Source organism: Anser cygnoides, chromosome 20, assembly GCF_040182565.1.
Source record: "Anser cygnoides isolate HZ-2024a breed goose chromosome 20, Taihu_goose_T2T_genome, whole genome shotgun sequence".
Classification (NCBI taxonomy): Eukaryota; Metazoa; Chordata; class Aves; order Anseriformes; family Anatidae; genus Anser; species Anser cygnoides.
In genome coordinates, this window is record NC_089892.1 from 3,043,667 (window position 1) to 3,071,374 (window position 27,708).

The 27,708-nt window shown below is 38.3% G+C and overlaps 1 protein-coding gene across 1 annotated transcript; it reads right to left on the bottom strand.

Annotated features, from left to right (window-relative positions):
• Nucleotides 1–26,717, bottom strand: QSOX2 (quiescin sulfhydryl oxidase 2). The gene is made up of 12 exons (XM_048053617.2): nucleotides 26,453–26,717; nucleotides 22,334–22,434; nucleotides 21,352–21,400; nucleotides 20,118–20,223; nucleotides 19,831–19,921; nucleotides 17,837–17,982; nucleotides 16,701–16,844; nucleotides 14,386–14,515; nucleotides 11,977–12,099; nucleotides 10,198–10,348; nucleotides 5,993–6,181; nucleotides 1–3,444 (listed from the first exon to the last, which is right to left on the bottom strand). Exons 1-12 carry the CDS (start codon nucleotides 26,691–26,693, stop codon nucleotides 2,894–2,896), a joined length of 2,022 nt encoding a protein of 673 aa, XP_047909574.2. The 5' UTR covers nucleotides 26,694–26,717; the 3' UTR covers nucleotides 1–2,893.
• Nucleotides 26,718–27,708: the final 991 nt, after the last annotated feature.

Here is a 27,708-nt window from a genome sequence, read left to right on the forward strand (position 1 = left end):
AAAAAAAACCAACAACCCTAAAACTTATTCTGACAACGCATTTGCTGCTGTTTTAATGGCAAAATTACCGCTACAAACCTTCAAAAGCTTTTTGTTTTCCTGCGTAGATGAAAATAGAGTTAACAAGTCAAAGCTAACAAACTCAGGTTAATATATTCAGTACATTTTGAACAGCAGGCGTAATTTCTGCTTTTCTACTGCAAAATGTGCAATGATACTGACAGCAGGAAATTCACGGTCCCATAGAAACTGAGAAAATTTTCTATACCTAATATTTGCTGTGCTTTTTTTGTGCTGTGCCTTTTGCTGTTGTTGTTCTGTTTTGTTGTTATTGTTTGTTTCTGTGGGTGGGTGTTTTTTTTGTTTGTTTGTTTTTTTGAGAAATTGGACTTCTTTGATTGTTGGCTGATATCAAGATTTCCCCAAATTAGGTCAGTTAGAAGTTAACTATTTTTCAAGTTTAAATTTGGCAAGTCTGGGCTTTCTCCTCAACTCGGGTCCTCCGGGGACCTCTCACTGGATTCCAGCAAGAAGCACAGCAGCAGAGATCAACCAGTCTGGACAACCTGCCACCCTCGGGTAAATTTCCAGTTGCTTACAAGTTGTTTTAGTACTCAAGCCCAGGTGCTATAATTATAGTGACCCTTACAAATCTATAAAGGAAGTAGAAACCCACAATACCTCGTTGCATCAGAACTCTTAAAACTGTGAGGATCCTTAAAAAGCCCAGACTTGATGTTGCCGTGTCAGAATTACAGAAGTCTGGACGAGAGGACATGCAGAAGACAGCTTCCAGCAGGGAGCTACAGTCCCCATGGGGTCAAGTTTCTAGCATGGGAGCAAGAGCCATCAGGTCCATAAATGAACTTAAAGGTGCCTTAAAGGAACTGCAGATAATGGACCTCTGTGCACATCAGACTAACCAGACTAACAATGTCATGCGAAGGGAGGTTTTTCTTCTGCCATGTTTACAGTAACTACACAGGGTTGCACTACTTCATGTGCATTTTTAAGTTATTTTGACACTTAAAGGAAAAAGGATCAATCAACTTTGGCTCAATTTTGTTATTCCAAGTCGAAGCTGCAGAAACTCTGGTCAGAAATGCTCAGTTTTGTGAATAAACAAGATTTCGTTATGAAAAAATACCCTTTTTGATTTTTTTTGTGCTAATTTTTAGACTTTTTTTGTGGCTGAGCTTTAAACTTTCTGTGCTGGGACTTATGATGGAAGTAAGACGACGACACACTACCAGCGTAGATGCAAGAATGAACCGGCCAGAGCCTATCTACCCCTTCTCACGTAGCAGAAGAGCTAGTGAACATTCAATTAAATTAAAAGTTGGAAACGTAGAATTGAAAGGAAAAGCCTTTTTATATAACATAATTAATCTGTAGAACTCACTGCCACAAGAAAACATTGAGGCCAAAACCTATTAGGATTAACTAAAGATTAGGTAATGGATAACTAGAACATGCTCAATTACATTGGATAGGATTATAAACTTCACTATCCAGGACGTGAGTTATCCTCCACAGCTAGGAGCAGAAAGGAACTCCTATTCTGAACGGTAATTTTATAACTGTTTTCATGCTGTCTTGTAATTGCTCTCAGCTAGGATCCCAGACAGTCAGACAGATCTGTAAAAGCAACTGCCACATTCCCAATTGCTGCCACATCCCAGAATGGAGCAGCTCCTGGACCTGACCATAGTTAAAACCTTTCTTGACCCAAACAGCAGCGCACTCCAGCACAAGAACAACCGAAATCAGCTGCTCTAAGTGCTGTACAGCCAGCTTTACAGCTGGCAGGTGGCATTCCCTCTGATCTCAGAGCCGGCATACCAAACGAAGCATTTGTGCTGACTCACAGGAAGAAAAATTACTGTAAGGTAACGGAACTATTCAGGCATCCTAACAAACTTAATATTTCCAGATCTACAAATTTGCTCTGGCTTACTGATGCAAACAGAGCCTCACTTATTCTTCAGTAAAAACAGCATTTCCCTTTACTGGAGTCCATCAGAATTGGCACCTGGATAACACAGTATTTACTCAGCTACTTCTCTGGTTCATAGATGAGTGAGGTGAGTTGTACAGTGCTCCGTTAACACACCAGTAGAGGAGCAAGTAAAGCACTGGGTCTGCGTTTGCTGTTACTTACACCTGAACTCCCTTAGAATGGATGACAGCATCAGCAATCAGAATCTGGCTGCTTATAGAGATGCCTGCTGCCCCAAACCTCTCATCCTAGCAGCGGCTATCCTTGGCTGGAACATGAGAGAATGGAAGATCTACTTGAAGATGTAATGCCTTCCACTTTAAATATGCAGTGTAAATAATATTGGAGAAAGTCACAAGGTTTAGAATTGATTTAATCAAAATAGAACTCTTGTTTCCTGGAGGAAAAAACAAAACACCAAAAAAAAAAATACAAAACCAATTCTTGCTTCTCCAAATGAAGAAGTCAAGGTAACAGTAACTGTTCAGTACTCTGGTAGGTAAAATCAGCTCTGGATAAGTTTTTTAAAAATGGCTTGACGTACACAAAACAATATCCAATTTCTTTCCAAAACCAGGCACAGTTGATTGCATAATGTAATGTTTACTCTGCAAATGAGTAACGGACGTAGGCGGTAAGTCATGGAAAATCTGAACTGAAAAATGCAATGCTTTCCTCACTGGGTACTTTATGACAGCACCATGTGCCTCAGAGTCAAAGAGGGTTCTTACAGCAAGCTCCATATATTAAGCTAGAACACTTGTGAAATGACTTGGGAAGAAAGGGTTTTAGAACGAAGAATACTGTATATAAAATCCCTGATCATAAATATTAAAGCTGTATCTGGTACTGAACAGCCACGTACATTGAAAATGTTGTTTCCAATTTAAACATCTATACAGATGAACGATAATGCTTCACTTTCCACCGTTTAGATCTCATTCGGAAAAAAAAGTACATTATCATTAAAAATAAGGACGATGCTACGTACAGTACGACACACAGACTCATGTCTATGTTGGAAAATCCAATCCCTAAGAAAGATACAGACTGCCTGCTCTCTTCACGGTTAACCGATTCAACTGCATTTTTACCTCTGTCTTTTACAGGTCCATGATTCCCTATTAGTTTATCTAACACCTTAGATTCTGAATCTCGTATGTTTTCTTGGTCCAGGATGTTATTTCCTCTGTTTCCACTTGGTTTCTTCAGTAGATTTTTGTCTTTTACCTCCCTTGTATCTCCCACTTCAGATTCACTGGAGCCAGTCTGGCTTTCAGTGTATTTATATAGAATATTTTCACTGTTATAGTGATACTTCATGAACTGTAGAACCTGGTCCTCATTCCAGCTGTGTAATCCTTTAATTTCTTCATGACATGCGGGACAAAGGTCTGGAGTTGGCCACTGAACTTTGGGAAATTTTGGGTCTTCAGTCAAATCACCTAATTGACAGGAGGGAAAAAAATCAGAAGTGAATGAACTAGGAAAAGCGAATCACTGGAAAACAGAAAATATGTTTCACTTATAAACAGTGATGTTGGCAAAAAAAGCCAGCACAATAACATTTGTATTAAACTAAAGACGATCATGAACAAATTAGGAAATTCATGAGTTTCCTTACGGATGCTTCCTCTTTCCTTTACAAACACAATCAATTATTTTCCTTTTCTCTCAGTAAAAGCTGTAGCATTCAAATTCTAATGCAACAGGATCCCACAAGTGCTATGTTTTTAGACAGCATGAAAACACCGCCATCTGGGCCTTTCAGGGGTTAATTTGAGTTATGGTTCAAAACAAACTGCTCTTTTGCTCTCAATACTCTTTAATCTTGAAGCGTGGTTTGCAGTAAGCCATTTCAAGGCCAGTGACTTGCAGCTATTTTCGTGTTTCTATATTGTGAATTATTCCATCCCAAGCTAAGCTTGCTTTTTCATAGCTCATTTCATTACTATAACAAACTATTTCCAGTACTTTAAAAACCATTATCATATTTAAGGTGTATTTTTCAGTTTGCTTTTTAGCATTTAAACGTAACACTACCTTGAACGAGATCCCATTTTAACGTTTCAGTTGCTCATAGCTCCAGCCACCATTCTGTCTTGATGGCAAAGAGCTGAACACTGTAGCTAGTGTTTTTGTTTTATACTTTGCTCTAACAAAACCAAAATATTTAAATACTTCTAAACCAAAAATCTCTACAGCATAAAAAAAGCTAATTTATATGTTATCAGTATACTAATGCTTAAAATATCTGCAAAATAAATATAGATTCTTATTTGATTATTTTTATCTTTTTAAAGGCTGGAAACTTCTCCAGGATTTTGACCAAAATATTGTTTAAGGATCCAAAGAATAATTAAAAAAATGTCTCTGATACTTACAAGCAAAGAGCAAGTTTGTAATAAAAATCGCTCACTAATAAATTTGTTTCAGAAGAGAAGGCAAAAAACAAAACTTGTGGTATGATTACAAACAGAAGACTTACTGTATTTCATGTTCCCCTGCCAAAAAGAGTGCCATAAATTTTGTACACTTTAAAGCGACAGGAAATAATTAATTAGGGCAGAACCATATACAACAGTCTCACGGCCCACATTTAAAGGTTCTGCCAAGGCATTTTCATTGACCAACCATTATTTCTCATCGGAAGCTACATATATTACCAGAAATACAGATGCAGCTTTTAGGGATTAAAATAAGTCACTGTCCCAAAGAGAAATTTTAGAAAACTTAAAATGCATAATTTGACACTATTATTTATTCCAGTATTTTTATACTTCTTACTAAAAGGGTGTTTTAGCCAGCTGTTGCATTATTTAAATCAATATCCATGTGAGTCTTCCAATAACTTAATGTTTAAAATAAATTCATTGTTCCACCACTTAGCAACTTCAAGTCAGCAAGACTACTTTTTTCTGTGTTCAGCCTGGCAACAGTAACAAACGTTAAGGGGGATGATTTTATTTAATACCTCATCCTGTACTTCTTTCTCCCTGGAGAAAGGAGACTAACTGTTTATACACACAACAGTATTTAATACTTCATAAATCGTGGGAATTCAGCTTAACCACAATATAAACACAATATAGCATATTTAAATTGTAACTAACGCTACATTACACAGATCCATAACAGCAGACAGGGATTAAGTGCAAAGAGAAACCAATTTTCTTTAGTGCTTTAGTTATTTGATATCCCCATAACAGAAAAGATTAAATACAACCCAGTATTTTAACTGTATTTTTAGTCTAGCTGAAAACATAGCAATTGACGGGGGAAACAGGTATTCTTCACACAGTAATTTTATTTTGTTCAGTTGTTGATCTACTAATAGCTTAGGCTCTTTTATCCTGAGAAATCCTCCTCTTCAATTATCACCATTTTCTATATAGCATCTCTCCAGAACAAAATGAAGAAACTAAGAAAAGTTTTAATACCCGTTTAAACTGTAATGGAAGGAAATTTAATTATTTCTATCCACTGAGAAGTAACCAAAGTAACCAACCTTTTTCGCTCCTTTCTGAAAAGGCTTTTTATTTGTACTTCAGAAAGAAATCTCACCAAGCAACAGGTGAAATTTCAGAAGAAACAGTATCTTTGCAAATGATGAAGATTTTTCATTATGTATAATAAGAAATGAACTGCACTACTGGAGTGTATCTCAAGTGTATGTATTTCTCAGTCACTCTAAAGGTACTGTGTTGATCTTCGGAGTTACAGCTGACCGGGACGCTATTTTGCTCTGTATAAACATCCTTAAGGTTGGTAGCCTGGTACACCAGTGTAAACGTGGAGTTTGTCTTCTCAAGTCAGAATTTAATAAAGGAATGTTAAGCTGAAGTAACAGTAGCCATTGTTTTAAACTCATGTTACAGAGCATAATTTGATAGCTATTTGTTCCAATATAAACTGCATTGTATGAAGTGACATAGCCTTGTCTTTCAGACACAGCGACCTTGGGTGGGTTCTCCTAAGCAAGGTCTTCCATACCTGCAAGTCTGTTATTCACTACGTTGTGTTTCTCCCAGAGCCAGAGAACAGCCTTATCTAATGTTTTAACAGAATCCATGGATTCTTTAGCCATTTCCTCAAAATGCTGAGCACAAGCCTTGCATCCAAAGAAGTGATGAATGTATCTCCGCATGATCTGAAGTACTATTTGGGGATTGTCTTCAAGACCTAGAAAGACAGATGACATCCAGTTAGCACCATCTGGACAAACATAGCTTCCATATGCTATGCATAACATACTGAAAACTGAACCGTAGGAAAAGGAAAGGAAACATTGCTACCTTTTCATTCCATGCGTATTTACACCTTCGACGTAAAAGCGATCAAAAGCTTCACACATTTCTTAGAAGAAATACCCCTCCCCAACAAAATACATTTTTTAATATCGTTCCTGAGCAGTCTCAAGGTGACACATCTATTTATTCACTACCAAATAATTTGGTTTCTAATATAGAGGTTAAAGTGATCTCAAACAGTATCTTTCAGAACAGTATGTTTTGAAAGACTGGGATATCAGACAACTACAAGTAAATTATTTCCAACACACAGAGGCTCAAAAATGCTAAGAGTGACAGTGCTATTAAAATGTGGAGTAACTACTTATACCAATATATTGCTATGTATTTAGCCCATTCAATTGTGCTTAAAGTTGCCCTGAACACCATGTTACCATGTTAAATACAACAGTTAAAAGGCCAAATATTCCTTTTAGTGACATGTCTCCTACAGAAAAGTATTTACAAGCTGAAGAGGAAACTTACTCGGACAAATGAGCATCAGACAGTAAAAAAAAATTCTCAGAAGCGCGTAAGTACATTCTGAAATTGTTAAAATATGCAAAGTCCATGCTATCTATATTACAAGTAATTCTTCTTGAAGCAGAGACTTACTTCAGTATCTTGCCCAATAATTAAATGAATATGTTATGCATTCACCGTTACGTTCATGCATAGGTGCTAAAGTTATGGTCAGTTTGCTACCAAGCCGCCAAGAGTCAAAAACCCTCTGAAAAATATTTCACGAGATACCTGTGATATCCATCTGTTACACCACAACCCCAAGGTATTACAGAGTACCAGAATCTCATTACAGTTATTAATGGCACAGCTTTTCTGGCTGGCACTGAGCGCACGCACCTAATGGCTATTTAGCAACAATTGAACTTTCAAGTGCAACTCAGGAATTCCTCCTAAAAATAAATACAAACACATTTTTCTTTCCGTAACAGCCACACTCTTACACTAATAATGACAAAAAAAGTCATTATTTTATTCAGAAGCAGGCTAAAGTCTTTACAGATTGAGGACTTTGTCTTGGGCCTTTATTGTGACAGCAGGTAGCCCCTACATCGATAAGCGACTCAAAAATCGTGTTAGTTGCTAAAATCCTAATGCTTCATTTCTGTCTCAGATTTTCTGATTTATGTTTAATTGATCTAATAAATTGTGTCAAAATGTATTTACAAATTCATGCGTTATCTCAAAAAAAATTGTCAAAGGAAACACATTTTGTGACGCAGTGTCCTGGATGGATCAAACTACTGACTGCTGCAGCTAAAAGTAATTTTAGTCTACCTAAAAGTAATTTGCAATACAAGTTTTAGAGATTACATGGTGAAGGGTTACAAAGCTCACTGTTCTATTCTGGTAGCGAATAACAAAGTCTAGTAGCACATATGCCCTCCATACATGCATTATTTCTTGGAAAAAAACCCTTAGCAAAAAACCTATTCAAAACTATCAGAATATTTACCTGTTAACTACGTAAGAAATGTATGTCAGATTGTCATAACACACCTTTATTTAGAACAGTGATATTATAGTCTTAAACGTGGGGGTAAAAAGTCTTCAAAACCAAAACGAAATAATAAAAAGCAAACAATCTCTACTCAGACATTCAATATCTGTGATTGAATAGGCATGTATAAATAAAAGCTATGAGATTAAAGCAGATTAAAATACAGTATTAAAAGAAAGGCTATAAAATAATTTTAGAAAGTTGAAGTGAATTTCAGGCAAAAGAGTGTTATCACATATACTGAATATGAATTTAGGAAAAAAACATTCAAAATAACTACCAGCAAACAACCTCTTAAAACAGAGATTCATACACAAATTTAATTATTCTCCTGTGCAGTGTTACATTCTTGAAGGTCCCCTCAAAGTTCATTTTCTAGGGACGGCTTTCTAATTTAGCAACAGATTAAAAAGAATTCATATATATATATTTTTTTTAAATCCACAAGCCGGTCTTATTCACCCCAATAGATCCTATTAACTGAAAACACATTTCATACAATTAAGTACACCTAGGATGTAATTTCTACAACGATTTTATACACCCTCTGATGTGACCAATTATATTCAAAGTTCCTTTGGATTCCTTTATGCTGATCCCACTGCAGGTTCAAATTACACAGGTCAGCGTTAAAAGACATCAAATACAAAACAATAAAAACATTATATCAAGAAAGCCATCGCAAGTTCACATGGCTAGGCTCTGCAAGCAGGGGAAACTATCAAGAAAAATACATCTGGTTTAAAAAGAAAACAAACAATTGCAAAATGGCTCATTTTGTTTGTTTTTCTTTTATCAGCCCAGAGATGAATCTTCTATTAACATCTGCCATGTATCATCGTGTAATCCTCCTTTTCTCTTTCCTCCCAAACTACAGCAATTCAGGGTAACCCTAATCTTTAAAGTGGACAAGAACCATAAAACCCTACCTGTGGTGGGAAGGATTAGGGAGTACATCATGCTTTTTAGTAGATGGGATTTAAACAAGCAATAAGGAGAGGAAAACCTCCCAAGACATAATCCGACAGTCTCAGACTGACCCAATTCTTTCGCCGTAAGAAGTGATCATCACATATCTGCCCCGATTTAAATCAATGCTTAAGTGTGCCGAAGAGTTTTCAGGTTCCACAGTGTATTTTTAACTTCAGACTGACTAAAGCTCACTACTGAAACATGGAAGCAATTTAAGATGCAATTTTGCATAGTTAGATATTAAGAACATTTATAAATTTAATTAGAACAGTTTGGGCAGTTCAAATGAAAGGGGAAATTTAACTTATGCATGATGCTGTTGAACAGCTAATATATCACGCAGCACAAAAAAACCTCGTGTGGCAGAGCACAGCACTAACTTAAAGGGATTCAACCTACCGTGCCGACAATAACGAACAAAACAGAGAAACAAAAATCATATACAGGATGATTAGCTATTCTTAAATTCCTATTTTGCAGGAAGTTCAACATTAAGAACTGAGAGTTTATCACTGTGATTGCAAGTAATGCTGGACAAATATATGTATCTATAATTTGATTTTTTTTTTTTTTATTTAATGTACAAACAACCAGAAAATTGCAAATTTCTGAGTAAGTAGGCCAGGTAACATCCCATAAAGCATTTCTTGCAAAAGACATCAAGAGAACTTTAAATTAAAGAATAAAAACCAAATGGAACTACAATCAAACAATGCACTGTCGTGACAAGAATGAAATCATATGGGGAGTGATACTTTAGCATTTATAATTTTATTTTTATTTGTGCTAAGAAGACTAGGAATCAACACCAGACCATTAACAGTTTCAGAATATAATGCAAGTCTAAAAAGAAGCGATTTTACTAAGTGTTTGCAAAGAAGTGAGTACATCACACTGCACAGATTAAGGGACACTATGTAAATTCATCTGAAAACAAACGTGTCATGACATTCTGTATTTATGAAATTAATTACAGAAGGATTGGCTAATGGTTATATAGTTTTTATAGCTACTAAATTCTACGGTTACATCTTATTCTTTTCACATTAATAGTGCCACCTCAGATAACAATCTTCTTCCCATTTCAGATAGTTCAGAATTTCTTTTTTTTTTTTTTAAACTACTCCCCTCTCTTGTTTTCTTACTCACATCTTTAGGGCAACATATTTTATTTACCACATTTCTAAGCAAGGACAAATTGACACACTTTCTTTCAAAGCCACCACAATAAAGCTATGCTCTGACCCCTGCTGGTATAAAACTGAAAACTAAGCTTCAAAAGCCACTGTCCGTGAATGTATTAGTTGAGAATTGAATGGATTAGAGAAATCTTTTCCTGTACTTCTACTGCATAGCAGAAATGCTACACACTTATTTGTCTTGTCCTTCGAGTGTCTCACATAACTGCTGCTTACCTGTATTTATCAATGCTTTTGGTCGCAGCGCAGCTTGAACAGTTAGGGTATGAAACAGCTTCCAAAGGGAGCAGGTATAACCTCTCAGCTCTGGTCTGCTGCCCTGACATCCGACCCACTCAATTCTCTTAGTGAGAAATATCCCAGAAATCTGAAAATAATGTGTATTTAAGATATACGCAGCTTTGGTACCTAAATTAAACAATTTTGGAAATGACACTTCACTACTCAACACAGCAAGTATGTTTAAGAGATTCAAAGTTCCTAAAATTTGCTTGCATTTTTACATTTTTTTTTTTTCACATGGTTACCCACAAGCTAGTTCACTACTGAACGCCCAAACACACATTATACACACAGGAAATTGCAAAGAACTTGAGACAGGCAAACTCACATAGCCAAACACATACAAGCAATCCTGTTGCAGATAGAAGCACAACATTTCTACCTAAATAAGACCTGTGTTTAAATAAGCTTAGTATTTTCATGAGACACCACTTTTCAAAACACAGTGCATTCCCCCTCTCTCTTATTAGAATGTTCAGTCCAGAAAGGAGAGGCCCAACCCCAAAGGATAAAGGCTTTGAATTCTCAGTTGAAACAGGGAGGAAATATGCCTCTTAAACATTCAGTACATTTCCAGATCAGCCCCTAAGTTTTTCAACTAGCGTTAACAGCAATGACAATTCATCCTGAAACTGAGGAGATCCAAGTATAAAGGATAGTAAATTATTCTCTGCACTTGTTGTTAATGAATTCATGCTTAAGGCAAACAAATTGTAACCTTGGAACAATCCTTAAGTCTGAGATACTCTGATGCACCATTATTAAACTCATCCCTCTTGCAAGCGTATTACGTGATACACAGTGTACAATCACTGATGTTAAACCTACCAAGATGCACATCAGAAATGTCCGATTAGTCTGCCGGAGCATATTAAGTAGCTTAACTTGTAAAGATTTTATTTCAAGCCCAGCATGAAAATAAACCACACACATACTGTTGTAAGTAGAGTTACAGTATCCCTGGGCACAACAAAAATTCGGCATTACTTGGCAAGATCTAAGCGACTTACAGGAGTAACATATTAACAGGATAAGATGTAGAATTCATTTTTATTTCTTCTTAAAACAAACCCACTATTTATTATACATAAAATCTAGTGCAATACTTTTAGTTTCAGTGACTTATCTCTCTGCTTCCTAGAACGCACATTAAGTTTCCAAGTTTCAGATAGCAATCCCTCTTCACAGGAGGAGGGACACAAATTAACTTCTGTACAAAGATGGCCCTATCACATTGCTTTGCATTACCAAACCGAGATGGGATCCCTGGCAAGGATTATACTGCAGCAGGAAATTAAAGAGTTTTTTTGAAAACTCTTCAGGAATAATGACCAATTTCAATAGGTAAATTTCTCATCTTCTAACTCTGACGTTTAATCGAGAGAAACCTGCTGATAGCAGGCAAAGCAAGCAAGGCTAACTTCGAAATTTTTGCTGGGAATCTTGCATTTGAAACTGATGTTAGTAAACACGTATGTGTTAGTGATTGCTTCCTCATAAAACTGAGACAGGATTGGGTGTTTTAATTCTCTCATTTCAATTTCTTCATGTAGATTTTTTTTTTCTGGTAATGATTTCACTTTATTTTCATTTTAACCTTCTTATAACTCCATTATGACTGAGGGACCATCAGTAAGTGATGTCTTAGATTTATATAGAATCTTATCCTTTACTAATGCCACATTTTTATGCTGGAAACTAGTAACAGCTTACCCGCATTTTGTTGTTGACCAGATCTAGAATAGCATCATAAGGGATTTTGTCTAATGGAAGGCTCACCAGCCACTCTTGCAAGGTCTCTAACAACTTCACCACAGGCTGACGGCCAGGAAAAAGCTGAGGAAAAAAAAAAAGAAAGAAAATACCAATATTTTAAAGCACAAATCTCATTAGCAGCAAGACAGCTTTCTATTTATCTAAATGTCTTTTTCTTGTATTCAGTAAGTTTAACAGACAAGATTTTCTTTGTTACGTGCAAATGCTTGTTCTGTTTATCAGTAAAAAGCCATCTCACATTAACTTGCTTACAAAATTTAGCATGTTGCATTCACAAAATGTCAACCACTATGAAGTTACTCAATTTCAAGCAGAAATGCTACAAAACAACTTTTGCCAGATTACATGAACTTTTGTATTAAGGTAATTCAGCAGTGTATAATTCAAGGAGCAGCATAAAACCTGAGTGAATTAGAAAGGCTGAAATCCTTTCTCACTCTTAGAATATTAGCCACAAATATTGATTCTTACAAAAATGTCTTCAGACTTCTGTAAATATAGATAAATGATGGGAGGTTATCTAGAAAATTACTTTCCTTTTCATATATGTAAAAGTGATTTGGAAATGGTGACTGCCTTACCTTACAAGTTAAAAAGTCATGGTCTGACATACAAGTGTGAGGAATTGTCAGTGGTAATGTCATTATTTTACATTAGAAATGCTTGATTGATGCTTGTAATTACTATAGAATTAAATAGTGTACATATAACATCTTCTAAGTACCTTTCCAGAGGAAGCACTGTTTCTAGAGATGGGGAAATAAAATCCCTGTATTTTCTACCTTAAATACATAAAGCAATTTATGATATAAGATGCTATACATATGTTAGTCACTTTGCAGCCACCGTCCAACTATATGAGCAGAAAAGCACACCTCTGTACTACTGACCAAGTCTATAATTGCATTTGCTCCTGTAGGAACCTCAAAATATCAAGCATTGCTTTCTAAAAGACACTAGTTGCAGAGTATCTCAGGTAGATACGTCTCCTAGAAGTCAAAAAACAAACAAAAAACGAACAAACCAACACGCTTCTTGCTGAAGGATCCAATTCTACAACAAATAAAATTTCCTTAGTAGGGGACTGGAGACCAGATCTCTGTGACTTAGAGCTTATCATCACTTTAAGTGCTGTTAAACAGGAGAACAGTACAAAAAGTGTTGGAAGCTCTGATTCATAAAGCTGTTTTTATTAATTTATTGCTAAATACTTAAAAAAAAAAAAAAAAAAGAGGGCAAGGTACATCGTTAAGCTCTGAAAACCAAAGGCTGTAGTCTGCAAAAGATACATATAATTATGGTACCAACACTGCAAACTTAGCATTCTGACTGTTTCAAATCTAAAGGGTCCTAATACAAATCAGTGGGTATCACGACTGAGAACTAAGAGAAAAGCTTTACACAAGAGAATGCAAATAAAGGACAGAAACCCTCACTTGTATAATGGCAGTCTGGAGATGAGCATGCAACTAAAAGACAGCATTCCCTATTTATACACTAATAGCCAGGGAAGCAAATGACATAAGCTGGCCAGGAGCCATCAGGAAGAAGAGAGGATGCTTTAGGGATAATATGATAGAAAGATTACCACTACACTTTCTTAAAGAAATGAGGCCAGCTAGAGATTTCTGACCTCTGATGGCTGCAGGGGGGCAAGAAACTGTCTGACTGATAAATCCAGATAGTTGGGGATAGTTCATGTAGCCCTTATTATTCCCTTAAATTGGTTCATTTTATTTAAAATAAAGCAAAGCGTTAGTTGGTCAGTGACCCTGATGACTTTAGTAGGCTGATGTTGGAAAAAAATAAAATAATTTAACTTTGTAAGTTACATCACATACATTACTTACATTGTCCCTTCATTCAAGTATAATGTGAGCATCTTCACTTTTGAAATATTGTACCTCAATTATATTCAAAATTTAGACTGACATTAGAAATATCTGTAAATACAACACTATTTGTCAAGCACGCACTAACAAAACCCAAAATTAAGAAGTGAAAAACATTTTTAATCTCACTGAGTTAAATAGCTATTTATCCTGAAAATCTGGTAAAGACTGTATTTATAATATTCATTCAATATGCTGTAGACTGCTTAAGCTTTATCTAAATTTGAGCCCTCTAAGATGAAACAAAGATGCATTTCAGCCCTTTAAGTATATCAGAACTGTATACAATAACTCAAAAACAACATTTAAAGAAATCCACAAAACTATTTTTGAGCTAGTGAGGAAGTATATATTTAAATATGTTCCGAAAGACATTTTGAGAGGCTTACATCACATAATAAATTTCGTGTTAGTCATTTTTTTGTTAAAATAATCAAGGACCAGAAGTGCATACCTTGGCAGCGATGGTAACAAAATCCTTGAAGGTCTTTAGCTCAGCTCCCTCAAGCATCTTGTGCGTAGCAAGTTCTACCCTAAGCAGGTAATGCAATCCTGATTCAAGGTCAGCCATGTACAGCTTAGATCTGAAACACACATATATAATGTTATGAAGTGGCAGGTTTCTTTCGCTCATTTTCTCACCAGTCATGAAGGTAAAATTGATATATAGTAAGGTGTCATTAAAACCTCAACATTTGCCACTCCACAGTGATTGCAGTATATCCTATAGCATACATGGGAAGATATAGCAGTTACTTGAGGTGCTCGGTATGGTGAATGTCAAGTTCAGTGAGTTTCACTGTACTCTTTTAAAGGAGTAGTTTTATGTCACTTGGTTCTGAAATTAGGCAAATGAAGCATAATCACACAAGAATTTCTTCTATAATTGACTAAACGTTTCATCTCCCAGCCAGTTTTACCTTGTAACGAAATTATAACCTTGCAATTGTCAGCAAGGAAATAGGCGGTGTAAGGAAATTACAGTTTCTCTTCAGGATCTGGCAGGAACAGTAAAATGACATGCTACAAAAGAAGGGAGACTATTGCTTAACACAAGTAGATTATACACAGACCAGAAGCGTAAACAAGACTGGGAAAAAAAAAAAAAATCAATGCTGGAAAGGACTCAATCTAGAAATTCCGAACGTAGTAGTATTACTGTAGATTCTTTGCATACAAGTTTATAAGATGTAAATAAAATTGACTGTTAAGACAGAATTATGCACCTTATGACAGATACAAGTAAAACATCTAAAGTAAATAAAAGATTAACAGTTCTTTCTCACAATCAGTTATCTTCATAATAAAAGCACTTCAGATAAAACGCAACAAGTAAAACACCCTATCTTTCAATGCCTTCAGAGCACAACCTTTAGACAGTATGATGCAGATCAATGTAACTGAACAAACAAATTCATAGTAATTGTTTACGTTCAACAGCACCATTATTTCTAAACCAAATAGAATGAAGAGAATAATCACTCGAGAAACTGGCTGTCCCCACCTGTGAAATAACATGCATGAAATAGCACACATTAAAATGCAGAATAATCTACATTCTTAACACAAACCACACTTATTTTACATTTATATCCTTAGTTAGTAATGTACTCACTCAAAGTTTAAAAAAAATAAAAATCAGAAGTCTGATGACATCAAGTTTCTTAAAGATAGATCCACATGAGTGCATGAGATTTCCCCAGAAAAAGCCTGTTTGGAAGACACTTGGACTAGCGGTTTGTATCAACAAGAGTTTGTCTCACAGGAAAGCAGCTCAGTCTAACTAATTTGCTCTGGTAACAATGTTTTATATAAAATATTTCCATAATGGTCATGATGAAGATGACACTAACAGTGTCCACAAAAGAAAAATAAGTACAAAATCAAAGCACTCAGTTCTGTATCTTTTCCATCTAAAGATGCTGAGGGATTATCTCCCTGCAAAGCCTTTGCATCCTTCTTTCAAACAGAGAGAGGGAAGGAGTGCGAAGATAAACCTCACCAGATTTGGTACGATAAACATCTTTTACAGTGACTTTGGCATTTTCTATTATATTTGCGTTTGTCAAGCATTTTAAGTGGGCACTGCTCTGTTATTAACATGCACAGAGAAAAACTGTCTTCTACAGCAATGTGCTATAGCTTGTTATTTTATTGTTTATTTTCTCAGGGTCACTGTTTACTTATGTCTCCCAACAGTTTAGATCAGTGACCTTTGTAATTCAGGTGTTGGGGGTAGTAAGTCCTTGATGTCTTTACACCAATTAAATATTTAATAACACTTTTTTGGGGGAGAAAAAAAAAACAAAATGAGACAACCACTTTTCTCTCCATAGCAGCGTAGATGCTTGCTGCTAAAAACAAATACTGAAAGCCCGGTAATTTGATCAATGAAACACTGCTCACGGTCACAACAGTTACTTGCATTTAGAAGTTGTAACCTCGGTGCTGGAACTGAACTAATTGACCAGTGTTATCTGAATATACTGAGAAACGGATTAAGTTGAAGCAACAGCTGAAAGCATTGCTTTCAGTATTAAGCATGAAAGCCTTTTATTTTATTCAGCAGAAGAATGCACATGGTTAAGTAGTGACCAACGTATTCAGTTCAAGGTGCATCACCTGGGATGGAAAGAAATTTTTAAACCACACTAGAATTTTATAACAAATGACAGTGCAGTTTCCTATGTGGCAAGAAAAAACTGCCAGCAAATTTTAATAATCAAGCATTGATCTGAATTTCAAGGTCTGAAAATCAGTATCACTTACTTATCAAATTCTTTCCACTGCTTGATTTCTGTGCTTTCCTCTTTGTTTTCTTTAACAGGTAGCTCAAGTGGCAAAAGTAGCTTTTTTCTTACACCTGGCAGAGACTTTAAATATGAAGAAAAGGAAGACCGAAGAGGCTTCACGCTGCATATAAATGAACAAAGTAAAGATTACTTTTCATCTCATATTAAAAGAACATCCTAGGCAAATTAGTATGTTTATAACATATTCACTTTTTCCATTTTACAGTTCTGGTATGCATGGTGTTTTGCTAAAAAGTGAAAACGAAACTGTTCAATTTAGGAACAGTAATAAAAAAAAATCACTGGGATTAGTGGTTTGAAATTCCATACAAATGAAGAACATCAGCTTCATCGAAATACCAGGTTGCCTTATACAGACAAGCTCACACATACAGCTTATGTGTACAGCTTGCTTTTTGACTTAGAAGCAAGATTTTTAGAGCTCTGATGTGTCATTATTTTTTTCCACTTTTATTCAAGTGTTTTCCTTTCAGACGTATCACAGTAATAGGTTAAAGCTATAAATAGGCAGTGGTGGTAAGCAAAAGTAATACCAGGTCTCTTATTAAGAAAATACACATAATACTAAATGCTTTATAAAGAACTACCAGCAAATTGCTATCAGCATATCAAACTCAAATAACAAACATTTGCCTTGAGCTTCTATTTCCAGTAAGAAACACTACTTCAGAATTGTCTACTTAAAAGTAAGTTTTGTCAGCAAATAATCTTGTTACTGTAGCCAAGCATCCCCAGGGTTATAATTAACTGCCACACCATTTTGATCACTCTTTCCTACCATAATATGAAATCTCACTTCCACTGACAGAACCCGTATCTGTGCATTGTAAGAGCAAACTGTGTAACAAGACCACTACATACACTTATTTAGTAATTGCTAGAGTGCTCAAGTCAGGCGATTTTCAAACACAAAGGAATGGAACACAAAATTTTAGTCCACATAATGTACTGAATACAAGCCATGACAACGTCATTATACACATGCAAAAAATGGTTATGAAATAACTTACTCAGTATGAAAGGAAGCTATAGCAACTACTTCTATAGCTTCGGTGAATTCCCCTATATTCCTCTGAGACAGAAACTACTTACATGTTAATTAATCCACGGGACCCATTTGGGTGCATCAGATAGCATGAAGGGACTGAGGTAATACCAAGTTTCTCTAGAAAAGGCTTATCAGAATTCAGTGCTCTCTTTACCACAATGTTTTCATACTGGATCAAGTCTAAGATAACCTGTGCAATGAAAGGTAACACTAATTATACACCCTTCAAGAAATATGGAGGACAAGACAGGTAAATAGGCCAGGTGCATCATCAAGCTGTTCACCAAGAAAGTGCATCTATGAGCACTCTGTGGACGCTAACAATTTCATCTGAAGCAGACTTACTCTGGAAATTTACTCTTATCTTCCATTTTTTTCTTGGTCTATCCTGATCTTTTCCCTTTGAAGTCTAACATCTGAAGAAAACATGAGAATGAATGATGAAATGTCCTCATACACCTCAAAATAGTGCAGAGAATACTCCACAGGTATGCTTCATGTTATATACGTAAGAGTTTAAAGGCAAATTTTCAGGTAGTGAAGAAACATTGATTTGGTCTCATGACTTTAGGACATTCTGATGTCAAAGTCCATGACTTAGAAAATAATCAAGGGCTTAAAGTAACACAAGATTTTGCCTGGTGAGCCCTGTACTCTATGGTGTCACAGCATCTAGCTGTCCCTTCAGCTCGTTGTTTACCAACCCCACAGCACAGACTGCATATAGGAGTAAGTGCCCATACCTCAAAAGTTCCAGTTCAGAGTCCAGTATCTTAGCTCAAAACATTCCTCATCACCTCTTTAAACCTGATGCTGGACTTCTGCACTGGAGCAGCTGGGAGTGCGCACATATTTCTCTACAAGGCATAAACTCCAGCAAATAGAAGAGGAGGCAGAAGAGGGTGGTAACATAAAGATGCCTCAAAGATTTGCCAGGTTTCAACTACCAAAGTTCTTTGCCAACTACAATCAATGTTGCTCCTATGAACACGATGACTCAGTTTTAAGTAGTGAAAATTTGCCATTTAAGAAAAAGTCATTTCTCCCTTATTACAAGGTTATTATTTCCTGTTTCACTAACCTATTTCTACAACAGAAGGTAGTAAGATTTAAAATCAGTTTGACAAAGTACTAGAGAACTTTATGGTCATCACCTTCTTTTTGGTAATGCCCACTTATATCAGCACAGCAGCTTCCAGATAACGAATGTCTGGTAGCAGCCTGCTTCTCAAAATGATTCTCATTTTTGGCAGCACACCCTCCACTTACACAACTCAGCCATCTCAGCATCAAATCTAATTAGAAACATTTCACAGACATTGGATGTTTCTACACAGATTATGCCTAGATAATTGTGCAATTTATTTTCTTTACTTATCCTAGATCTTGGCAGCAGGAGAAAAGTAACAGTTGTCTAAGCTAACAGCAGGCTCATTAAATGGCAAAATGATGCCAAATAAAATATTTTATTGGGGGGGTGGTGGTGGTGAGGAAAGCAAAAACCAAAGACTTTCATTTCATCAGTGGCTAAGAGCTGTGAAAATAATTTTATGCTATCATCTTAACTTAGAAAACAATTTCCTAAACCCTACATGTGAAAAAAAGAGAAACAGAGGTTTCACATTATTATGAACAGTTGAAATCATAAGAGCTGCCCAGAAGAATGAGTATTATGAACAGTTCTCTAGCAGTAACAAAAACATAACATCTGACAATATTTTTGTTCTGGTATTCCAGCTCTCGAAACAAAAGAATTATGCTAACAATGAAATTGAAATATTAATCTTCCTCCAGAGTGTAAACAGAAGTTAACATGACATTGTGTTCATTTGTAAGCAAGTTCCTTTGTATAATTAAATACAAGAGCCCTATGTAATCACTTGACTTTGTGATAACCCAAATACACCTGACCTGACCCTCCTCATCCTTTAATACAGCCCTACAATCACAAATTTTCTTGCTTGGCTAACTAACATAAAACTCAGCTGTGTTACGATAAAATTCATTCATACTCATTATGTCATAAATCATACATTACCTCTCGCCCAACATAGGAGTTATTACTCTCAACCACAACGGCAGTATAATGATCGCTGTTCTTGTCAAAAAGAGCAGTGATATCACTGGACCTTTTAGGAAAAGAAAAGCCATTTAGCACAGGTAGAATGCCATAAACTCACTGTTATCAATGAAATTTCCTTTTACCTGTCCTGTAGCAGAACTAATAACAACAACAAGCTTACTCCATCTTTAATAAGACCATCTACAATTTATTAAATTGACATAGCAAGAATACAACAGCTGTATTTTTAACACAGAACTTACAAAACTGGATCCAGTGATGGGCAGGCAGGCGGTCTTGACTCTTGAGAATGGTTCTGTAAGAAGTCAATCATCATCTGGCGAACTGTTTGCAGCTCACGGTCTGCTCCTGCTCAGTACAGGTTACAAAAAGATGAAAGATCAGGGAACTGTATGAAAATCTGCATGTTAATAATTTGTTACCATTCTCGTGCTTTTGCGTGGCATTTTTTGGATTTACACTTGGACTCAAAAACCAGGCATTACTATTTGGCTGAAGAACAGAGCATTTAGTTGTAGGATTTCACTTTAATGTTGAGACGAGATCGTATTTAAAAACTGTCAACCCACCCCCAAATTTATAAAATATTAAGACTTTTCCAAACCTAGCCATCTGCCTGCCTTGCTGGTTTTCTCTTACAACAATGCTTCATTCTAAATCCATGCTTGTTTTCACAGTAGTTGCAGTGGGAGGCTTCAGTAGCTTTTTTTGCAATAAGGATATTCACCATGGATTTAAAGCAGAGGTGGTACCATTCTTATCAAATGGGCCAGGTGAGGTTACAAAGCCACAGAACATAAGGAAATAACTGAAGTGTGAGAACATTTTGTATGCTTTAAAAGAAAGAAATCAAAATGCAGAAGCTCTCACAAATGCCAAACATAACAGGTACAACTACAGTCTAATTCTACATGAAGGGTTAATGGTGCAGGTGGTCCCGCTTCTGACCTCTGGCCTTTTGAATGTTAATCCCTTGGAAAAGACAACATTACTTTTGTCCTCAGACAAATCACCTCAAGCTGTGATCTTGTCAGACACACAGGATAAGCCTGGTTTCAGTTAGTCAACATCTGAATAGGGGTTCTCCCAATGAGATTCAGGATGCCTGGAAACTGGCTGACAGGTCAAAATGCACCAGAGCCATGACTGATCAAATTGGATCTCATGCCCATGAGATGTGTGTGTTTTTTGGTTTTTCCCCAAACAAATTTTTAAAAAACAATCCAACCACTTGTGAACCACATTTCAAAAAGTAAGAAATAGAAGTTTTTAAACAAAGGTTGTGTTTTCACCTGTCTAAAATTCTGCCTGATATTTTGGTTTAATACAGTAATTGTAACATCACATCTTAAAAAGCTTTTCAGTGTCTAGGTGTCTAAACTAATTGACAGGACAAGGGATTTTGCTAATTTTTTGACAAATTCCTGGCTGATAGGATAACTGCTTTGGGTATTGCTTACAGTAGGATAGTCTCACCTTTGGAATTTTCTCCAGTCGTAAACTGCTTCGTAAATGCTTTGAAGTACTATGCGGGGAGGAAAAAAAAAGTATTATTGCTTTGAAAATAACTTCACTGTTTAAGAAAAAAGCTCAGTTTAGAAACAATATAGCCTTCAAGAGTTTTTACAGCTCTAATTACAAAACACTTTTATCTATCTAGTCTTTACTCCTAGCCTGTGAGTTCCAAAGACCTGCTTCTCAACCATATGAGAGTAGCTCGTATATCAAAACTCTGATCTAACAATCAAGGAAACTTTCAGAGGAAAAATACCATAAGATATAATTCAAAAGAGTATATCAATCTGTTACTGCGAACATTAACCCAAACAAAAATTGACTGATTATGAAATCAGTACCACAAACTATGTACATACTCAGAACATTATTCAAATTTTCTCAAATTTAGTGGTTAGACTGGATAGACAGTGGAGCTTGACACCTTCTACTACTACTACAAAAAAAAAAACCTTAGTGTCTAATAAAGAGTGTATTATAATTTATAACTGAAACTTTAAAGACAAAAAAAAAACAAAAAAACCCACATTGCTCTTTCTATCTGGGTAGAGCACCACAAATTCTACACTAAAACCCCTACTGATCCTTCTTCTATCGTAATAATGCTCATTCAGCCCTCTCCTTCAATCACATTCTTCTAATGCTTACAGTTAACAATGTGATTGTACAGACTGGCAAAGACAGAGAAGTTAAAAATTTTCAGATCTTAAACTGAGGACTGAATTACTACTCCAAGTAACTGCATCAACTATCGCACTGAGCAAGAAGAACTTGATTCCATCTTTTATCAGCCCTGCAATTTTCTCTGCAAAATCACAGAAAAAGACAAGATAAAGAACAACTAGTTACATGCAATACTCTGGACAAGTAAGTTTGTTATGGTTTTAGTTACTATAAATAATCCATGCGTCATTTACATAGGGCAATATATCATGCCACTTACCCTAAAAGTTGGATAGTAGTGAATACCATATTCTTTACATGTCTCGTAGTTCTCTTCTTCCCCACAATCCAGCACACCGATTCTAATTGCGGACTCCCAATCTGGAAAAAATATATATATATATTTCTATTTTCAGCAGAAGTGATCAGAGGTCCCAGCTGACAGATCAGCCTGGTTCCCAAGGAAATCGGGCAACAGAACTCCGAAGATAAGCATGCGGAATATATTTAACTGAATAAGATGAATGGAGCAGTTACTCCTTCGTGTGGCCGTCAATTACAAAACTGTAGTTTTGATGCACCTGGTATCAGGGTTAATTTTAACAAAGGACTCACTAGCTGCTGAACTTGCAACGTCCTCAGAGGTCTCCAGATTCGCACTCACCACAAGGCTCCCATATTGCCTGCTGAACAGTGTCGTTACCTTTTAGTACATTCCAGGAGTACATTAGAGATACTTCAGAAACACCTGAGTTTTAACCAGAGCGCTAAATAGCTGAGTTTCCTTTATAAATGTTTAATAACCGTAACCACAAGAGTTCAAGTATTTCTATAAACGTGCTTATATAACTTCAATAAAAGCTTTCAATTCATCCATGGCTCTTTCTTTCTCATTTTGCCAGGAACGTATCTTTTCGAGCCATGCTCCGCTGCGGCAGTCACTTTACGGAAGACCCCCTCCAAGAGACTCCTTGTAGAGCTACTTTTTAAAGCTAAGCCGAATCGAGACAGCTCTGGGCAGAATTGAAGATACATCACAATTCCCAAGGATCAATAAAATATAAACCAAAAAAAGCACTAAAAATTAAATTTGCTTTTATAGCAAGGAGCATAGAAGCTTCATCAAGTTCAAGACCTGATTGGCAGTTGTATGCCTAGCTGCTTTGGAAATGTAGCTTGACCTTTATTTGTCTTTGAGGAGGATGGGGCAGCTGAGGGGGAATTTCAGTTGTGCTGAACGTGCCAACAGCTGAACAGGCACCAGGAGTGACTACAAGCATCCTAGAGCAGATGGGCATGTATTCACATGGACACAAAGGATACAACAGTCCATTTTATCAAACAAAATGCAAAATAAATAAAACAAAACTTCGGCTTCTGGGTATCTATCTCATTCAACTTCCACCACTCCTCCTCCTTTTTCCACCTGTCTCGATCCTCCTCGGCACAATGAATAGCAGCTCTATGAACTAATGCAAATAGCCAACGTACAACAATGGAGCGCATCTCCAGCTAAACACTTGGGTTAAAGAGCACCAGCTGGGATGTGTGCTGCTTAGCATTTGCTTCTGCTTAAAGAGGAGCTTTTCGTTTCTAAGGGATGTGGAAGTCGCTGGAGTACACAGCCTAGGCTGTGTAAGTTCACGCTATCACTGCGGCATAGATTTGGGGGGTTTTAATGCTGCTGAATTTTTAAATAGCATTAGCATTTTTGAAATAAAACAACCTCAGTTCTACTCGCTGCATGCTGTAAGGAGGGGGCAAAGGAAAATACCCATGGAGTTTGCTCTTACGACAGAGTACAAGTATTCTAGTGGCATTCAGAGTTCTGCAGAGCAGAACAACTAGCACGGCCTATTCCACGTGGAGTATTTTGTTAAATCCGAGAAAAATGTTTAAACATACTGAAGGTTGCTCCAAATTTATAACAAAAACGTAAGTGAAAGATAAAATTTCTGACAGAAGTTACGCTAGAGGCTCCAAACGACTAACTCACAAACTACACGAAAGGGGCAGATGAATGACACCACATTAACCAACACATGAATACATGGGATAAACTGGCAATCCAGCAGGCTGGTGGATTGAAACGCTGCTCCCACTTGTGAAATGCTACAGAATCCAACACACCAGCCGCAGGGCATCGCTAGGAACATGCTTCCTTGCACAAACCTTGCGTGCTCCCTGCTGCACGTGTATTACAGGCATCGTGCTGCCTTCCGTCGTGATGTGCAGTCAAGGAGATCAGGAACGCATCACAAGGAACCCCTCTGAGTGCTACTTGAGAATGATGTATTTATTTAACACATAGGCTGCTTCCAGAATAAGGGCAAGGATTCCATCGCTCCTCATCAAATGTTCCTCATAAAACAATTTCTAGAAGGAAATCATTATTGCCGTATCTGGAACAACTGGCCAGGATTACTTCTGCATATAATTCAAGGGGTGTTATATGTGGGATTTCCAGGAGTTTGTTACTTCTGCACAGAAATTTGCTGCACATAATTCCTGCCCACAGACATTTTGGGGGGATAGATTCAATCACCCTCTAAGATATCAGAAGTACAATTAACTAGAACGTCCACTTTGGACACTACCATAAAAAAACGAAATGCATGATTAGGAATACAGCAGCAACTACTCCAAAGCCTGTATGGAGAGGACAAAGTATCAAAATGAAAAATGTAAATTGCACAAAAGCAAGCTCTGCTCCCATTTTTCAGGAGCATTATCTTTAAGCTTGCAACGATATTGCCAAGGTTTAACAAATGAGAAGTGGAACAAAAATTAAATCTATTAGCACAGGCCTTCTATTTAGACAAAGAAGTTGCACCAATTTAATTGGTCTATACTCGATTATTAAATACAACCACAGTGATCTAGGCATTCTCTCACATACTTGAGTCTGCATCCCCAAAAGCAAACATCCTAGCAGGTGAGTAAATATTTTTGAAAAATAAATGTTGAGACAGTGTATGTGGATGAAATGTTTTTCGGATGAAGCTACCAATGAAAAGTGCGGCTGTTCTCAGTCTCCTGCTCAAACCCATCCATTCCAGTTTTGAGACGGAAACCCTTCGGTGACAAATAACGCCAATTTGCATTTGCTTGGCAGGCCAATATCCACAAATATAGAAGTGCTCCGTTTAAAAGAAAGTCTTTATGAAGACTTAGACTACGCTAAATTGGCCTTTACCTGGTTACAGTAATACAGGTGCCTAACATTGTTTGCAGTTATCATGACTGCAGATAAGTAAGAAAATAAGTATTTGAAGAAGTCATTAAAATTCGTAAGCAGTATTTGTTGTAAAGGTATCGTGCCACTGCAACAATAGATAAACGTGTCCCCGTTTTATGCTGAGAAAAGCTCCAGTCACTTCAGGCTCTTCATGATCTCCACTGCAGCGTTCCACCACCTCCTTGTTCTTTCATTTCTTCAGAACAAAGGCTAACACTATTTTGGCCAAAAGCAAATCAAATTAGAAGGTGAAAATGTGACACAAGCTTATGCAAAGAAAGCAGAAAAAAAGCTACTGCTTTTATAAATAAACAAAACCCATGGAAGTAATGAGTGTTTGAAAAGCTTGGAAACCACCAGGGCTCTGTGTTTCTTGTTTTTCTGAGTTTCTGCTCCACAGTCAGCAGCCTCCAGCACATGACAAACTCGTCAGGGCCTATTTTTGGGTAGGCCTCCATCTCCTTACATCTGAAAACACGTATACCCAATACCGCACCTACATTTTGTTTCAAACGTTGTTAACACTTTTCACACCCAAGACTGCCACAGAAAAGCCAGAGCACTTTGCCGCCTCTCAAAGCGAAACCACATCAGTGCATCGGAACCGCGGTCTCCATCCTGAGAGCGTCCCTTGGGTAAAACGCGATGCCCAGAGCAGTTTAAAGGCCTTTTAAGACACACGTATCCAGCATGACATTTCCCACAAATTCCACCTCAGGTCTTCTCCCCGCCACGGGTATCGAATTTAACCGAGAGCTCAGGGACCCGCTTGTTTCCTCACATCAGATCTACAGAAGGTGAAACACTTCAGCGTGCGCCAGGAAAAGCAGGCAGATACGAGAAATCTGACTCTCGCTGAGCTAGATTTCTGTATTTATTTACTTTTACCTCCCCCTGTTCTTTTTCCCCCGCGGCCTCCCCAGTACCCCCAACACTTACTTTTTATTTACAAACCCCCCAACCCCAGGGGGCTCTCCCCAAACCCTTCCCAGCCCCACCGCCCCCGCCGGGCCCCAGCGCCCAGGGCAGGCCCCGCCGAGCCCCCCCGCGTTGCCAGGCCCCGGGCCAGCCTCAAGCCCGTTCCCCCACAGCGGGCCGGGGCCTGACGGAGCCCTCCCGGGGCCGGGGATGAGGACGGGGACGGCGGCGGCTGCGCCTCACCTTTAACGTCCCCGGCCAGCGCCCGCCAGGTGGGGGCGAAGGCGATGCAGTGGCCGCAGGACGAGCTGTAGAACTGCACCACCCAGGCTGCCGAGGAGTTGAGCAGAGCCCTGCGCACCGTGCCGGCCGTCAGCACGGTCAGCGGGTCCTCCCCGGCCCGGTACAGCCGCGCCGCCGCCACGGCCGCCGCCAGCAGCAGCAGCAGCGGCACCGCCAGCGGGCGGCCGCTGCCCGCCGCCATCTTGGGAGGCCGGCGGCCAGGGGCGGGGCCCGCGCCCTAGCAACGCGGCCGGCCCTGGCAACGCGGCCTAGCGGCGGCGGCGCCCGCCCGAGGGCCGCGGGGGGTTCCCCCCGCAAGGGGAGCGGGGGGTGTCGCAGCCCCGCGCGGCCAAACGGGCTCCGCACGGGTCGGGGGAGCGGGCGTTGTCCCGCCGGGGGTGGCCGCGGGTCCGCTGAGGCCCTCGGGTAGGGTGAGGGGGGGTGAGATCGCTCCCTGGTGCCCGCTGCGCGGTGCAAAGCCGCGGGTGCTGTGTTGAGATCCGCTTGTCCCGTAGGGCTCGCTAAGGAGATGGGGAGGATGAAGTAGGTTAAAGCAGCGCAGGTAGCTCGGTGGCTGAGTTTAACACGCGGGCAATCCGCTGCGGGAACAAGTCGTGGCCTCACAGAGCCGGGAGCCGGGTTGAAGACAGCGCAGCCTCGCGCTGCCCCGTGGCGTCCCGCAGCCGGCAGGAGGGGGACAGCTTCTCTTCAAGGCAGGAGCCGGTAAAAAGCCGCACGTAGGATGCTGTGAGTCTGACAAGTTGTTAGATGCCGTCCTTTACCTGAGTGTGCTTGTGAGCCGGGAATGCACTGTAACGCCTCTTACAGCTGTAGCCGCAGCACGAAGGTCTCCTCTCAGTTGTAAATACAGGGTTAAGAAATTTCTTTACGTTAACAGAGGCAGAAAAACAACAGAGAGAATGTCCCCAGAGGAAGAACTCAGTGGAGTTTAAGGACTGGGGATGACGAAAGGCTAAAGTCCCCTAAAAGTTGATTCTTGCTTCCTTTACTCACAAACGGTCCTTTTAATCCTTCAAGACCAAACAGAAAACCGATGAATCCAAATTCTTACCTCACGCACTCTGCTGTAAATTCGGAGGTGAGAATCTAGTTTATGATCATTTATGGCCAGCAGTACACAAACAGTGCAAGAGTAGGAATCTTAGGTGCAGTAAAAATCCTCTCGTCTGAGAACTGAGTAACAGATTCTGCCACGT

Bases quoted from the DNA above. Each gene is read 5' to 3' on its own strand.
- QSOX2 (XM_048053617.2), bottom strand. From the start codon at position 26,693: ATGGCGGCGGGCAGCGGCCGCCCGCTGGCGGTGCCGCTGCTGCTGCTG. The intron at 16,845-17,836 runs GTAAGTAGTTTC...ATTTATATGCAG, and splicing joins TCCCGTGGATTAATTAACAT to CGTGAAGCCTCTTCGGTCTT. The intron at 10,349-11,976 runs GTAAGCTGTTAC...CATTATTTTCAG, and splicing joins TGGTCAACAACAAAATGCGG to ATTTCTGGGATATTTCTCAC.